Genomic DNA, 17089 nt, shown 5'->3' on the forward strand with positions numbered 1-17089 from the left:
GATACACAGTTGTTCCTGTTCCTGCAAGCCTGAAAACATTGCAGATAGAAAATTTTTCCATCTGTGCAGAACTGAGTAAAGACTTCTCTGTCAGTCTCAAGAAATTTATCCATCAGCAGAGCCAGGAAAGAAAGAAATGAAAGAATGCAAGAGCTAAAAGTCAATTAGAACAAGGACATGTTTCTCTCGACTCTGCTTCATGGCACCTGATTTAAGTACTGGTGTTTAGCTTTCATCTTTACTTAGTAGCATTGTCAGCACAGTTTTCAAACCTACAATTTCATTATATTATTAATTCTAGGGCAGAATTATTTTACAGGAATATCTAATTCTTCTGTGCATTCTGAAACACCAGTAATAGTTTCCATTTCCATCAAGGAGCATTGCATTCTGGCATGTGATGCACAGCTGTTGAATACTATCTAACAGCTGTGTTAAAAGGCAGAAATTCAGATAGAATGTCAGAATGCAATAACATGGTTGCATTTAAATCAAGACTTTCAAAAGGAGGCATATGATCTTTTAATTATCAGTTACTCAACCCTTGATTTTGGATCACATTGTGGCAAATCAGTGTCCACTGCATCCCTTATGAAAGAATTCATTCAGTCCTAAAAGAGAGACATTACCTCATAGCATCTTCAAAAACACTAATTACCTTTTATGAAAATATTAAATATAGGGAAGATGCACTTTAGATACAGTAATGACAAAGTGAGTATTACCTTTTTATTAAGCAAGTATTTTCAAAAACACAAGACATCTCTCCAGAAGCCTTCTAAGCCCTATTTGAGTTGCAAATACTGAATAGCAAGCAACCATGGAAACATTCTTATTTTACTCATTCTTATTTTCCCTCTTTTGATGCTTATCTCATATTATGTTTGGACATGATAACCAGACATTTGCATGGAGTACAAAGACAATTCTTTAAATCACCATCATGAGACAGACTCCATGTCATATTGATAGCTGTGTTCTAAAATCTGTTTGGTTCTTTTTTTCCCGAGTGTAGATTACCAGAACTGTACACAGAGCTGAGTCTGTGACACTGATAGGTCCATAATCCTTCCCTATATCCCTCTTGTTCTTTTGCACAGCCATATTACAGAAGTGGTTCACAATCATCTCATTTTCAAAAGCTCCAGAGGAAAAATATATTTTTTAATGGATTAATTTCTGCCTCTCACTATTAATTTGGTTCTTCAGTTTACAAAATCATCCCATTTTCCTTGAAAAGTGCTCTAGTAAAGATCCTTCTTGATGATGCCTCTTTTTTGTTGTATTAAAAAAAGTCATTATTTCAGCCATTGTAATCAGTTTTTCTTTTGTCAATTCTTCACATAGAAAGATACATACATAAAAGTAAAAAAAAATCATGTAATAGTTCTTTATCAATATGACTATTAGCTTTAAAGTACATTGTTTTGCAAATGTTCCAACTATTTTTAAAAGTAATAAAATATTGTAAATACTGTCATATGTACATGAAATAGTTACTGTTTGTAGTTTCATTATTTCACCTTCACCTGAGAAAAATGTGCCTTTTATGAGCCTAATCATCTGGGTTCCTCATTATATAGCCCCATTGTTATGGGGCTATAAAATTATTTTTGGATAATTTCTGACATTAAACACTAATGTTTGTGCCTGCCATTTGTTTACAGTAATAAAAGCTGCATTGTGTTTACACCAAACTGGAATTTATATTTAAGTGGTTCTCTCTTCACTGTCTTTATATGCAGAAAGTGCTCTGAGTGAGTTTAAAACTAACCCAGATGCAATTTTCCAGTCTGTAGCTCAGTTACATGCCTGAAACACGCCTAGATATTCAGTAGTGGCATATGGAAATGTAGCCAACTGTTGTTGTCTTCCACATTGTCCACAGTAAACACGTTTTAGACTTAGCTTCAGTAACTGATACTTTACTTGGCTTTGTGCTTGAAAAACATTTGTATGATGATGCATTACAGTTTCTTGATGTAGAAAATTAATTGCATACTGAAAAATTAGTCATCTGATGAACCACAAAGGATTTTTTCCTCACCAAGGACACAGCATGTTCTCATGCTATGCTACGCGGAATGGATTGCAAACATACATCTACCTGTGAATGTGCTAGGGGTAGGAGTGAAAAGCTGAGATAAGGAACTCCCTATTGAGGCAGTAAAATATTCTTCTTTAGTTTCGAAGGCTGAGGTTGGCTACCGAGAATCCAACAGCTGACTGCAGTCGTCTCCAAGCAGGGCGTGTACTGGTGGGAGAAGCAGGAGGTTTGCTTCAAGTCGTTACGTCTTTTCTTCAGGCTAAGCCAACAGATTTAGCAGCAGCAGGGACTCCAGAGCACCCAGAGCTGTAACCTGAATTCTGAGGACATCTAGTGGTGAGAGCCCACGACAGGGACTGGGTCTTGGTCCCAGCTGGGGACCACTTGCAAATCTGTCTTTCACCTGAAATTTACTGCAAAATCAAATACAGTAAAAACAATTGGTTGAATTTACTGAAAGAGTAATATTCTTCAGCTCAAGGGATTGTGAATTCAACACTGACAGTCTTAAATATGGAGAAGTTTTGAGACTGGATCAAAATCATAAACTTATTAATGAATGTTGGACTTTTTCTATTTACCTTCTGTTTTCAGGACTTTCAGAGTTCAAGTATGTTGACATCTTCTTTGCATCAGTAGGGAAAAAAGTATATTTTTGTTGCTAAAAGGCTGCTTTCTTAGGTTAATTAATTAATTTAGAAGTTAGAACTCTAAGATAAGAACCTGGTATCCCAAGATACCAAAGAAATATGCAAGATTTGTTAATGCTAAGAAATTGTAATCCTAGCACTGCTAATCATTCAGAGACCTCTAGGAAGGCCTACCTGCTTCTCTGAGGTTCCAGTTTTCAGCTTCCAAAGTGGAACTGTTGGTGTTGCCTCACCTTTTTGAGAGAGAGCAAGAATCAATTACCTGCAATTCAAAAAGGACTTTGGTCAAGTCATGAGATACGTATTACATGCTGAGCATTGTTACTGACTGTTGCGTGATGGCGTGTTTTTCAGTGAGCCCTTGATCTCATACTTCCTCCTGAGGAGAGGCAGGCATCATGAAACAGAGATTCATTTCATCAGTCCCAATTATTTTGCAGCTTGCTCTGACTACGCTAGGTCTGCCTGGTAAGTACAGCACTTCCTGAAACACTTGTTTTTTCCTTAAGACACTTTCTTTAGAAAAGTCTGAGGCTTTACCCCATCTATCCTGACCAACACTAGAGCATGTACCTCTTTAAATTGCTTTCTTCTGAAGTTTGTTATGGCAATTTTGAAAATGGCTGGAGTTGTCTTTTCTTTTTACGTGATTAATTTAAGGATTGTTTGGTGGCAATACTGAAACACTGTATTCACTTTATACCTGTCACCTTCTTGGGATTTTGCATATGAATAGTTATTCTATTTGAGATAATTACATGGAACTTTATTGAAATAAAGATAAAAGATAAGCTTAGGTTAAAACGTCATACGCTTGTTGTTTTAAAATGAATGTAAATGCGTGGTCTGTATTCTTGGTGTAAGTTAATAAGAAGCAGTCTTAACAGGAAATATTCTTAAATGTGTTTGGATTAACAGGGAATGTTTGAACAATGAATGAATACATTCAGGTTGCCAGTACCCAAAAAATTCTATCTAGCCCATTGATTTCCTTCTTTTTCTAATTTTCTCACCTATAATTTACCTCAAATATGCACAAAGAATGGTATTTTAGTTCTGTTGCAAAGTTTAAATTTAATCTTGAAATAATCTGAAGATACAAAATTTTAATGTTTATGGGGACAAATCCTAAAGGTCATATATTTATTTCCCATCTTCATCATTAAATTTTGAGATAAATATACCATTTTGAGTTTAGGTAAAAAATAAATGTTCTTGTTAAAAAGCAAAATCATTCTACTAACTGTTTTAGAAATTTGATGTAAAGTGTATTTACCTTTTTGAGAATATTGATCCTTTTCCCAGGCAGAGTTATTTGCTTAATTCAGTCCACAGTTTTGTGTAATTTTATTGTCTTCAAAAAAGGAATGCTAGGTTGACTTTTATCATTCAACAATAGCATCCAAAATCGTTGGCAACTTCTAGTTGGATTTAACTAGTTGGATTTTTGCACTTCTGTAGGTCAATCATACCCTGGAAAACCTCAGATAATAAGATGTCGTTCTCTAGAAAAGGAAACCTTTTCATGTTGGTGGAAGCCTGGCTCAGATGGAGGACTCCCTAACAATTATACCCTGTTCTACAGCAAGGACAGGTAACAAGTGGTGTATGTGTACTCTGTAAGTGATCAGGTGAGGGTTTTCTCAGACCAAGAGAATGACAACATTAATTTGTGAAGTTGTTTTTATGAATTCATTTTAATCTTAGATAGACAACAGGGGCTGCATAAAATCCATGGCTTCCCTTGTTGGAAGAAAACATGACTACTAAAAGCCCTGAATCTTCAGCCTGTCCTTCCTGAAACTCATCTACCAAAAATCCCACTTGTCTGAAGATGTGCTGGAAACAAAGGCATGTTGCCCATCTTTTTGGGAAGCACAAGCTTTCAGCTGAATGGGGTCCCCTCTGAGCACTGAAGCATAAGGGCACCCCAGGGCAGCAGATCTCCCATCACCCCAACCAGGAGGAGGGCAGCCCAGCCCTGGGCATTGGTCACCTCCTTGGGGACAGGGACAGGCTGAGGCCACGCTGGGCTGGGACATCAGCTCATGGGTTGGGCTGGCTCAGGGGCTGTGACTGGGAAAGGCAGGACTGTGTGGAGCTGGAGACCAGCTAAACTGGGGACCTGGGTCCCAGGTCCCCATGGAGGGGCTGGGCAGGGTCAGGGAGGGCTGCTGGGGCCCTGCCAAGGAGCTTGTCCATTACCATGCACACTAAAACCCCCTTCTGGACTATGGCCATTTTTTTCTCTTGTTGGTTTTGTGGTCAGTGGTTCCTGAAATGCAGTGAAATCAGACATGGGTGTAACATTTCAAAAATTAATATTTTGATAATTATCACTCCCTCATCCTGCTCAGGAATGAAGTGTATATGTTTAGCAACTTTACTTAACCTGTCCATCTTTGTTTAACTTTGTACTTTCTTCCTGAAAACAGTCTTTGAATAGGGACAAGTAAGCAGGGAGGTTTAGAGACTAAGTTTTTTTATAAATCCAGGGAGATTAAGAATAGGTAAGATAAAGCCTCAGAAATCACTGCGACATTTAAACATTCCAAATCATTGAGCAGAAAAAAATGCAGTCTTTAATGGAGTTGCCACACACAACAATGATTCGGGAACTTCTTTTTATGAAAGCCCAGATGTTTCAGTCTTCATCAAAAAGTTTAATGAACATTTTAATTCACTGCCCAGAGCCATTTTGCTTAGGGAAGGATAGGAGTGCTTATCCATTTATTAAATCTGCTGAAATCGGGCTCTGCCAAGCATTTTAGACCTGGGCCACAATTGCCTTTCTAGGCTCATTTTCTCTTAGGTATAGACCCCTTTCTCCCATCTTTTCTTTGTGAACTGTGACAAAACTGCCTGGAAAATAAGAAACCTTATTATTGATGATACATAAAGCATAATAGTGGAATTACTGTTCATTCTTGTGCCACATCAGCTGATGCTTTGGATTTGTATAGTTCTTATCACCTGAGATAGGCTGTGAGTACATCACCTCGGCCAGCTTTGAGCACAAAACAATCCCTCTCCTAAATAATCCAAAGACCCGTGTAAAGGCAATAGTAATTGACTGTGAAGTAATTTTTTTTTTCTTCTTTTTTTTGAGATAGTCTTGATGATGATCATGTTAAAAAGCAAATAAATTGACATCAGGAAGGTTGTGGAACAGGTTGTCCTGTGCAACCACACAGCACATAGAGGACAACCAAGGGATCAGGCCCAGCTACCATGGATTTAGGAATGGCGGGTCCTGCTTGATCTCCTTTTATGAACAGACAACCCTCTCAGGAGAGGCTATGGATGTCGTCTGCCTGAAGTTCACCAAAACCTTTGACAACATGTCCCACAGTATTCTCTTGGAAAATCTGGCAGCCCATGGCTTGGACAGGAGTACTCTTTATTGTGTTAAGAAAGGGTTGATGGCCAGGCCTAGGAAGTGGTGGTGAGCTGTGCTGCATCCACTCCAGCTAGTCACTAGTGGTGCGCTTAGGGGATCAGTGCTGGGGTCAGCCCTGTTTGATATCTTTACTGATGATCTGGATGAGAGGATTGGCAGCACCCTCAGTGAGCTTGCAGAAGACACCACGCTCGGCAGGAGTACTGATCTGTTGGAGGCCAGGAAGGCTCCGCAGAGGGATTTGCATGTAGGCCAATGGTGTGACGTGCAGCCAGGGCAAGTGCCGGGTCCTGTCCTTGGTCAACAACCTCATGCAACTCCAGGCTGGGGTAGAGAGGCTGGAATGTGGCTCAGCAGAGAAGGACCTGGGCATGAACATGAGCCAGTGTGTACCCAGGTGGTCAAGAAGGCCAGTGGCACCCAGCCTGTGTGGCCAGCAGGACCAAGACAGTGATTTGCCCCATGTTTGGCACTGGTGAGGGCACACCCAAATCCTGTGTGCAGTTCTGGACCCTCCACTGCAAGAAAGACTTTGAGGTGCTGGAACATGACTAGAGAAGGGCAACAGAACAGGAGAAGGGTCTGAAGCACGAGTCATGTAAGAAGCAAGTGAGGGATCTGGGGATGTTCATCCTGGAGAAAAGGAGGCTCAGGGGTCACTCTACAACTCCCTGAAAGGAGGCTGTACTCGTGTGTCCATCAGTCTCTTCTCTCAGGGCATAGGACAAGAGGAAACAGCCTCAAACTGCACTAGAGAATGTTCAGGTTGGACCTCAGGAAGAATTTATTCACTGAAGGGAGGGATAGGCATAGGAATGGGCTGCCCAGGGAGGTGGGCAGTCACCATTTCTGGAGGTGTTCAAGAAGCTACTGGATATTGCACTAGGTGCTATGGTCTGGTTGACAAGGTGGTCAAAGCTTGACTTGACAAGCTTAGAGGTCTTTTCCAACCTAAATGATTCTCCGACTTTGCTGAAAACAAACTAATCAATAAAAGAGCTCTTTGCCATAGGGCCCATATTTTGATTTCTCAGGGTGATATGCAAAGATATTTAGCAACTTACCTAATTGAAGTAAATATTTTTCATTTACCTCTTACTTCCTTATAAATATTGTTAAAATTTCTTTGTTTTGTCTGTGGAAATTTCTGTTTCTGTTCTTTTGTTGATTTATTCCTATGTATAAACAAAGGAGAGAAAGCATTCATCAAAACAACTGCAGTAAAAATGTAAATGAAGCATTTATGGTAATGTCATTTGACATGTACCAAATGTTTCCCAGAGATGGGATTATAGATATATATATATATAATATTAAATTATTATATATATATATAATTTATTTAAATTTCTGCTTATTCTATATCTATATAAATTATATATGTGATTTTACATATATATATATATATATATACACACACACACACGTTTCAGATTTTTCTGCTGAATCTAGTCCATTGCTAGAATATTATCTGCTTTGCTTCATTTCCTAAATTTTTCAATCATTTTGTTTCAGTGAAGAAAAAATCTATGAATGTCCAGACTACCTAACATCAGGTCCAAATTCTTGCTACTTTGATAAAAACCACACTAATCCCTGGACAACATATATTATCACCGTAACGGCAACAAATGAGATTGGAAGTAACAGCTCAGATCCTCAGCATGTGGATGTAACTTCCATAGGTAAAATCAAAGAATGAAATGGAAAACAAACTAGTTGGAGGTGTGTGCAGTTTTTAATCCCAGAATAGGTAGTGGTGAAAGATTTTTTTCCTCATGATGTACAACTTCCTATTGAGCAGTGTTTATTTACAGATAACCTAAAATATGCATGTTAAATGTATGTGAAAACTGCATTTTAATTCTAAGTTAAGTAACTACATACTTGATTGTAGGAATATCATGTATGAATATGTAAAAATTTTAACTTTAGCTGAAAAATTTGCTTCACTTTCTAGTTGTCTGCCATATTTTAATTAGACTCAATGAATATTATAAAATTTTCAAATTAGGTTAAACTACCAAATACTTCAAATGTAAAAATCTTTTTAACTGCTGGCATGGCAGTCTTGAAAGGGTAAAAATAATTTCCTGAGCATTATGCAGGCTTTTTGTAGAACTTGATATTCCTGACTCCAATCTTGTTTCCACACACATATAATATATCATTTTAATTATAATATACTTAGTTTTTCTGGCTATGAAATAGCTGACATTCTAGTTTTCCAGGAGTGGCCTTATAAAATTATGATTTGTATTTCCTTAGCCTGACAAATTCAGAATAAAGTTTAAGATTTGCTGATACTTTTGGAAATCAGGAGCTAGTTAAACTTATTGAGGAAAAAGGAAAAATGAAAGGCTTCTTTATTATTCTTTTACAGTGCTGAAATATCTGAAAATAATATGATGACATACAAAATATAAAGGAGGTGTTTTTTTTCTGAGAGAAAATTAAATAGCACACTTTTCATTCATTTATACAGTTCAGCCAGATGCTCCTGTGAACCTCTCTCTAGAAACAAACACATCTGCTAACCTGTCATACCTTTGGGCAAAATGGTCTCCACCCCCACTAGCTGATGCCAGCTCTAATTCTCATATGTATCACTATGAGCTACGACTAAAGCCTGAGGAAAAGGAAGAGTGGGAGGTAAGGAAAGAATGTGTTTATTTTATAAGTGATCTGTTCATTATTATAAATGCTCTATTCAAGTGAATTCTCTTGTCTCAGTTTAATTAGCCCTATAAAAATGTAAGAATAGAAAAATTATTGTAACCAGATCTGATTAAATAAAGAAAATTACTGGAGTGGTCTGTGATATATTCAATATATTTACATAGTCATCCTAATGTTATGTATGACAAAACCCAGTTTTCATCATCCTCTTCAACATGATCACTTGGAGGCAACCTGCCCCTCAGAAATTCTGTTGTGGCCCACTCACATTTAACCATTCCATTAACATTCCCAACCTGTTGCCAGATTTCTAGGAATCAGCTTCAGTAGTGGTACAGCTGAGTTTTCAGGATAAAATGTCATTCTTAAACTTATAGTCATGTGTCCTAAATGCTGCTTAGCTTGTTGCTGCTTAATGATGGAAAATGCTATGCATTTTGAAATAGTTCTGAGGAGAAATTAGAAGAGTCTGAGAAAGTCACTTAAAGCCACTTAGAAGTATTTAAGTGGGGGTTTATGTGTGGACTACTTGTAATGCTCTTTGCATTATGGATCTGATGGCATATTAGGAAGTCTACAGTTTAATATTTTCTTGAATATCAGAATCAGCAGTGATTTTTTTCTGCTAAATCACTACTTTTGCTTCTTGGTAATTGATATCTTATAAATAGCCAACTTAAATCCCTGACTTTCAGAAGTCAGTACCTCATGCCTGTTCCTTTATGGTTTATTCGTTGAAGTGGTCCAATTCTTTATTATTTTCCCAGTCCATTTTCTTTTACAGACAGTATCTGTAGGAATGCAGACACACTATGAGGTGAGCAGCCTGAAAGCTGGGGTGAAGTACGTTTTTCAGGTGCGTTGCATGCTAGACCTCGGAGAATGGAGCGAGTGGAGCTCAGAAAGAAGCATTCAGATGCCCAAAGGTAAGTGGATGATTGCTGCTCTGTAAATTGCTTTTAAGGTGTGGCAGGTTCAATGCTGTGAAGGTGCTTAAATGATAATCCTGAAAACCTGGCCTCTCACATGGGTACTTTGTAGTGCTCTGTGCATTTTACCATACTTCCTGTGTAATTGCTTTGTTAATCTTGTTGTTCTGGCCAGGACCCTCTGCTGAAAGTAGCTATGATGAACAAGGTGGGATTTACTAGGAAGTCACTTCTGATACAGACATGCCTAAATAATTTATTGTCCCTATCCCTTTATTTAAAAACCATGTTGATTTTATCTGTAGCTATAAATATCAGGTAATGTTTTTTGTATAAGAGCCCGGACAGAAAGCCCTGATGGCTCTTACAGATACTATCACATGGAAGTCACTATCTGTGTTTTACTGAATTCGAGTAGACACATTAAACATGTATGACATCATATCTTTTTGCAAGACACTTTAACCTCAAAACTTCTTCAGTTAGTAGTTGCATTATTCATTATTTGACATGGATATTGTTGAAGTACTGTTAATAGAAAAATATTTTTTAAATGTCCCATTTTCAGATCTGCCTTAGGCAATTATAAATTTGGAAAATCAATCTCTCTGCTATACATAGTAGAAAATATATATTATTAATGTAATAGGAATATTTTTGCCACAAATACACAACTGCAAAAGTTTTAATCACCTCAGGGTTTTGATGAGCATCATCCTATTCAAAATTCAAGCCTTTTTTTCTGCCCAGTTAAGTGCTATTCTTGAAACTATAAAAACTTGCTCAGGAGCAATCATGCAAGTAGCCTGAGTACTGAACATAAAAACATTACAGTGAAATATGAGACATGCCTCTTTATATATTTTGAGTACTTCAGAAGAAAATTACTGGCAAGAATGCCAACAAATAGACATACATTTACATTCTTTCTTTTTACCTAAAATCAAAAAAGAAAATGACAGCATTCCTTTCCAACAAACAGAATAATCTTTAAACACATCTTTTGGAAAAAATATTTGTTTTGTATGTAGTGGTTTAAGCCCAGCTAGCAACAAACCATCACACAGCTGCCCATTCATATATCACCATGGTGGAATGAAGGGAAGAATCAAAGGTAAAATCTGTGGGTTGGGATAAGAACAGTTCAATGATTAAGACAAAGTAAAATGAAGAAGTAGTAGTAGTAGTAGTAGTAGTAATAATAATAATAATAATAATAATAGTAGTAGATGATGATGATGATGATGATGATGATAAAAAAGGGAAAAAAAATTCTGGACAATATATTTTCTCACCCAATGCTGATAAATGCCAGGCTGCATTTCTGAATCCTGATGAGCACTGGTTCTGGGTAACTCCCAAATTTGGAGGTGATGTTCTGTGGAACAAGTGACCTTTGGTCAGGTCACCTGTCTATCTGTAGTCACTCCCAACATTTTTTTTCTATTTTGTAGCTCTTCACTGACGGTGCATGAGACACAAAAAGGTGCCCTTAGTTTAGAATAAACATGACTTAGTGACAAAATATCCCTTTATTATGAAAATTATTCTCATACTGTATCCAAACCACAGCGCTATACCAGTTACTGAGAAGAAATTATGCTAGCTGAAACCAAAACACCATAGAAAATAGATTGGATAGTAGTGTGTATTTTAAATAACTCTGTAGAGCCTGCTATGACTGTATTTCAACATTCCTTATTAGATTTTGGGGTGGAAAAAAGCCACAGGCAGAAAACTAAAACTGTTCTTCAGTGCAGCTGCAGTGAGAGAGAATTCTGAATCCAGGTGAAGTAGCAAGTTGTTGCCCTAAGCAGCAAATGGTCCGTCCTTTCCTGTGCCACTATGAAGCAAGTTTTTCTTTTTTCCTGTTCCTGTTTTTCCTGTTTTTCTATTTTCCTGTTCTCTGTTTGACTTTATTTTGCAAATTCAAGGTGGACTTAATGGATTAAACTTACTAATTAGTTCATTTCTTTATCTCTTACAGAAAGGTTACCTCCCGAAAAGCCTATAATAATAAAGTGCCGTTCTCCTGAAAAAGAAACATTTACTTGTTGGTGGAAACCTGCTTCAGCTGGAGGACTCTTGACCAAACACACTTTGCTTTACAGCAAAGAGGGGTAATAAGTGCTGTGTAGTTATTCAGTGTTTTGTTGGAAGGACCTGGAAAATCAGTCCTCATTGGTTTCTTATTTTGGGAGATGCCATTTTCTGTAGTCCATGGTTTTGTCCATGTTATGGCATCACAGTAAAGCAGCAACATGTCTAAGATTGAAATATTAAATCTTGGTCTCTTTATAATGGCAGGTACACAATTACTGTGAATTCTGTCTTTTCATTGCTCATCAACAGCGTGTTAGTGAACAGGGCAACTGCACAGTCCTAAAACTATTCAACTACGCAGTCTTAGAAATGAAACTTTCCAAAATTAGCAGATACTAAAACTTTTATTTTCTGATAAGGCTTGTTTTGCACTAGCATTCATAAGGCATGAATGTTTCCTAATTTCTGTAGTAATCTTTCCTTGGAACTCCGATAAAGTGATAAACATTCATTTTAAAGAAAGAATCAACAAGTCTTGTGAACCTTTTTTGGTCCTTTTTAGTTCACCTAGTACTGCTCTACTTTGCAATTACCTAAATAGATGCTAAACTCTGTAACTGTCAGCTGAGAGCTCACTCTTAGTGTAAAAAGACAGATACTGGTCCAGCCAGGTATGGCGGAGTAAGAGGTCCACATCCACAGCTTTTTCTTTTGTTACTGTACATCTAGGAAGAGCATGAAAACAAAGACTTAGTTCTAAAATTTCTCTCCTACCCCTCCTCTGACTTTGGGAAGCTTGGGTATGGATGTGAAGGAGAGTACAAAGTAGATTTTTTTTTTTTTTAATGGTCAAGAGATGAAAGACCAAATAAATTCTCAAAGCATATTAGTGTAATATGCAGAATTCCTGTAAGTGTGAGATGAACATTGGAAATACATAATTTTTAATAGATAGGTTAGAAGACTTCAGCAATCACTTCTACTCAGTCTCTGAAATGTGTAAGGGCTCTGGGCCATGCAGTGAACAGTGGCTTTCAGAGAATGAAGAGCTGTGCTGTACTAGCCCACAGCTGCATCTGCAATAGCCTAAATGCTTCAGGCTTTCTGGTGTTTACTTCGTGGGGAAAACGCTTAGCACAGTCTCTGGGACTGTCCAATGGCTCTTTAGTCTGGAAGCAGTTTTCTGATTTTCTTTACATTGCCAGGTGTGAAAAGTCAGATCCAGCCCTAAATAATGCTGAAGTACAAGTAACCAAAATCAGGTGTTGCAGTCTGTGTAACCTAATCACTGGGATTCTTTCATTTCAGAGAAGAAAAAGTTTATGAATGTCCAGATTACAAAACTGCAGGCCCCAATTCGTGCTACTTCGATAAAAAGCACACCTCTTTCTGGACCATATACAATATTACTGTGAGGGCAACTAATGAAATGGGAAGTAATGTCTCTGATCCTCATTATGTGGATGTGACTTACATAGGTAAGAGTTAAAAAGTAGTTTCTGTGGAACCAAATTATTCAGAATCATGGGTTTTGACACAAGAATTTTAATTCCAGCGCTCCTTGTATGTAGTATTATATTCAAGTTTAAAACATATACAAATAAGATATTCCTTAGTGTAATAACAAATCAATATTCATCCATTTACCATCTTATTTTCTGAAGAAGCCAAAAATGCTAAAAGCTTTAAAATTATGTTCAAATAAATATTTATTGGTTTTCCATATTTCTTGTAGTCAAACCCTAAGAAACATCATCCATCTAAAATCTTTTTTCCACGGTATAAGCAACAGAAATCAATTTGATCTTTTAACTAATAATATTTAAATCTGATTACCCAAAATAGTTTCCAGACCCAAGAGAAGCTGCATTAGTGCTTTTTATAGCAGTATACTGATAGTCTGTTTACAAGATTTTTTCTACAGAGTGACTGTGGACAAGTAATTAGGGTTTTATCTAAGGGAACGGAACATTATCCTTGATAACCATTTTGTTGTCAAGGATCTGGCTCCCAGGAGTCTGGCAACTGGAACAAGGCTGCTGGAGAAATGGCTTTATACTTTACTTCAGTGCAATGACCCAGTGAATCTTTGATCAGACAGTGGTAAAATATATGCACAATATGCAGAAGCTCTACCTCTTAACTAAGGGAGATGCAAGTCTGACTCCTGTGTTCTGTTTTGGTTTATTTTTGAAATACAGACAGAGCTTTAATATGCTGTTTTGGTTTACTTTTAAGTATCCTTACTTAGAAGTGTAGGGATCATGTGGCTGTGTTTTCTGAATGTAAAAGATGGAGGAAACAAATTTCATTAGCTGCATCCAAGTTTTCAGTGTTCCTAAATATTTATGCCAAGCTTTGATAAGATTATAGTAGAACACAACTTTCAAAACATAACATCAAATATGTTAACTTCAAAATACATTTGTGGGGAAAAGTAACAATAAATGGAAATGAAAGAAAAAATATTTTTGATGAGAAATGCTTAAGGCAAATCTCAACATGAGTTAAATATACTTACTACTATTCGGGGGAGGTTTAAAATTCCTAAATCCATACTTAATTTCTCTGAAAAACTCTTGATTTCTATATTCCAGTAGCAGTTCTAAATTACCAGACCCAATGGAGGTAGCAACTATTCACTCACATCATTTTATATTTATACCTAAGCTGCAAGGAAGAAAGTCACTTAGATTCTTATTGACAGTTCTTTTATTTCAACAGTACAGCCAGATCCTCCTGTGAATATAACCCTGGAATTAAAAAAGTCAATAAAGAGAAAACCGTATCTGGTCCTGACGTGGTCTCCACCCCCACAGGCTGATGTCAGATCTGGATGGCTTACCCTTGAATATGAATTGCGACTAAAGCCTGAAGAAGGAGAGGAATGGGAGGTAAAGATGTTACAAGTTTTTGCTAGATAATATTTTCTGACCAGCTAGATTTTGTCAGCCAGGTCCCATGTCTGACTGTAATGAAGCAGACACTCTAAATAGTTCATAATTTTTTCAAAAGTGCTTGTGTGACCTGTGATTTCCTGCTGGTATCTCAGATGCTGCTGTTCAATAGCAGGTGATTAAGTATTTTTTTTTAATTTTGGTCATTATTTATTAATCATATTGGCATTGTAGTTTAAATTGTTCCTTCTCATTTAGTCATGTTTCTTTCATGATAATTTGTTCTTAATCACAGGTACTTCTTAGATAACAGAAAGCCTCAGTGGCATTACGTAAATAATTTAAATTTATATAAATAACCATTAGGTAGTAACTGTAGTGGCCACACAACAATAATAATTTTTATGGATCTACAACTTAAACAGCTGAGTGGTAAATTAAAGACTCCAGCTATTGGTATTTAACTCCATGCCCTTCTTGTCTGCAGAACTTCCAAACCACCACTGTATCTCCTCCTGCCTTCCCCCTCCCACTGCACTTCCCTCTGGCCATTGCAAGACATACTTTTTATTACCCTGTGCATTTCCACAACTCCACATTCCCTCTTCCTCTCTGCATTTTCTTTCTCCATCTCTGTTTTCTTCCTCCCTCATTAATCTCTGCCTCCTCCTCTTCCTGTCACCATTGCAGTTCCTACCATTACCACAGCTCCTCACCTATTTGCCATAAATTCATGATGTGTTTTTATACAGCAGTTTAATTTGCACCAGAGCCAGATCTCATTCTAGAAAGCTAAACTATAGAAATAAAATTAATGTACCATTATTCCATGCCTACTCAACAATTATTAGGAAAAGATATCCAGAATCATTCTATATTCCGATCTTGATTACCAAAACCTTAGCTGTGACATTTATTTTATTTCCAGACTATTTTTGTTGGACAGCAAACACAATGCAAAATGTTCAGTTTAAATCCTGGAAAGAGGTACATTGTACAGATTCACTGCAAACCAGACCACCATGGACTGTGGAGTGAGTGGAGCCCAGAAATGTATATTGAGATCCCTACTGGTAAGTGGCTGTCATCCCTTCTGTAATTGTTATTACATGCAAGTTAATGTTATATTTTTTGTTAGCTGTTTGTGGCATCCATGTGGATCCCTTAGTTTCCCTAGGATAGATAAGAACATCATTGCTAAGGTAACCAAATCTTTATCATCTCTGCACCATATCCAGATACCTTTCCCCTTCATTACTTTATGATAGAGTTAAAAGGTTGAATAGTTTCTTTGCTTATTTAAACCATGTCCTTTCTGTCTGTTGCCTCATTTGTTCTCTTTATGGTAGTTTTTAATTAAAAGAACATTGGCAACTGCATTAAAACTGTCACAGAGACAACAAAGAGTGACTGCCTTCAGACAGTAACAGCTCTTCATTACTCTTTATCTGGAATTAATATGAAATAACCACTTCAGTATAAAAAGTGTTACATTACAATAAAAATCCTTCAAAATATGTAATCCTAGGTCACTTTACCCAGCATTTAATTAATTGTATGATATGTATTTAATAATGCAATGACTACAGGTTTAGTACAACTGGATTTGAACCCAATCTGTATAATTGGCTGTGACAAAATTTTCCTTTCCATGCATTTTTGTATGATTTTTCCAAGACAGTTTATTTCCTGTGCAGTACCATTAGTAAAAATTATATTCATTATTTGATATTACAGGGATTTTTGAGATCTCTCTGTGCTGCTGAAGGCCTCTGTTCAATAATAAATCTGGCAGTTTAGGCTAATTTTTAAAATAAAAGTAATTTGTGAGGTTTTTTTGGCATGCTGACATATGCTACATGTGTGTCCTTGAATAATTCTGTTTTTTCTTAGACTTTAGAGTAAAAGATATGGTTGTGTGGATCATCGTTGGTGTCCTGTCATCTCTTATATGTTTAATCATGAGCTGGATAATGATTATGAAAGGGTACAGGTAAGCCACCAATTCCACAATTGCATGGAGTCCAAGATCAGAGAAAACTTTTCGAAAATAGACTTCTAATATTTGATTCAATATCCTCTAGCATTTACTTTAGCTTATAAACTATTAGTTATAGGTATTTGACTTAATTTGCAACTGATAAAACAGTGTTCCTGCTTCTTATGGAAACCAGGTTAAATTCTCAGTTAGAGACAGCTCTGTTAGATCTGACTAATCTTGGTTAGTCATGTAATATTCATCAAACATTACTTGGAGTATCCCTGTTCTGTAGGAGACATGTTTTTGGGTTTTTTCATCATTTTCTAAAGTAAACAAGGTTATATTATGAGATTGTCTCTCTGCCAGCCTCTCTATCAATTTCCCAAATGATTTCTTAGAATCCTGGTTAATTTCAATCAAATTTGAAAGAGAAAGGTGTTGCAAAGATTATTGCTTTTGTACA

The 17089-nt window shown here is 36.8% G+C and overlaps 1 protein-coding gene across 1 annotated transcript in view; it reads left to right on the top strand.

Annotated features, from left to right (window-relative positions):
• Nucleotides 1-17089, top strand: part of PRLR (prolactin receptor) — a 126181-nt gene that overhangs the window by 106500 nt on the left and 2592 nt on the right. Inside the window, exons 3-13 of the mRNA XM_058823702.1 lie at nucleotides 3052-3165; nucleotides 4159-4291; nucleotides 7613-7782; nucleotides 8583-8749; nucleotides 9346-9348; nucleotides 9561-9702; nucleotides 11693-11825; nucleotides 13057-13226; nucleotides 14473-14642; nucleotides 15574-15718; nucleotides 16539-16638. Coding sequence (XP_058679685.1) covers nucleotides 3096-3165; nucleotides 4159-4291; nucleotides 7613-7782; nucleotides 8583-8749; nucleotides 9346-9348; nucleotides 9561-9702; nucleotides 11693-11825; nucleotides 13057-13226; nucleotides 14473-14642; nucleotides 15574-15718; nucleotides 16539-16638 — 1403 coding nt within the window. The 5' untranslated portion in view covers nucleotides 3052-3095. The remainder of the gene's footprint in view (nucleotides 1-3051; nucleotides 3166-4158; nucleotides 4292-7612; nucleotides 7783-8582; nucleotides 8750-9345; nucleotides 9349-9560; nucleotides 9703-11692; nucleotides 11826-13056; nucleotides 13227-14472; nucleotides 14643-15573; nucleotides 15719-16538; nucleotides 16639-17089) is intronic.

The sequence above is a fragment of the Ammospiza caudacuta genome, chromosome Z (assembly GCF_027887145.1).
Source record: "Ammospiza caudacuta isolate bAmmCau1 chromosome Z, bAmmCau1.pri, whole genome shotgun sequence".
NCBI lineage: Eukaryota > Metazoa > Chordata > Aves > Passeriformes > Passerellidae > Ammospiza > Ammospiza caudacuta.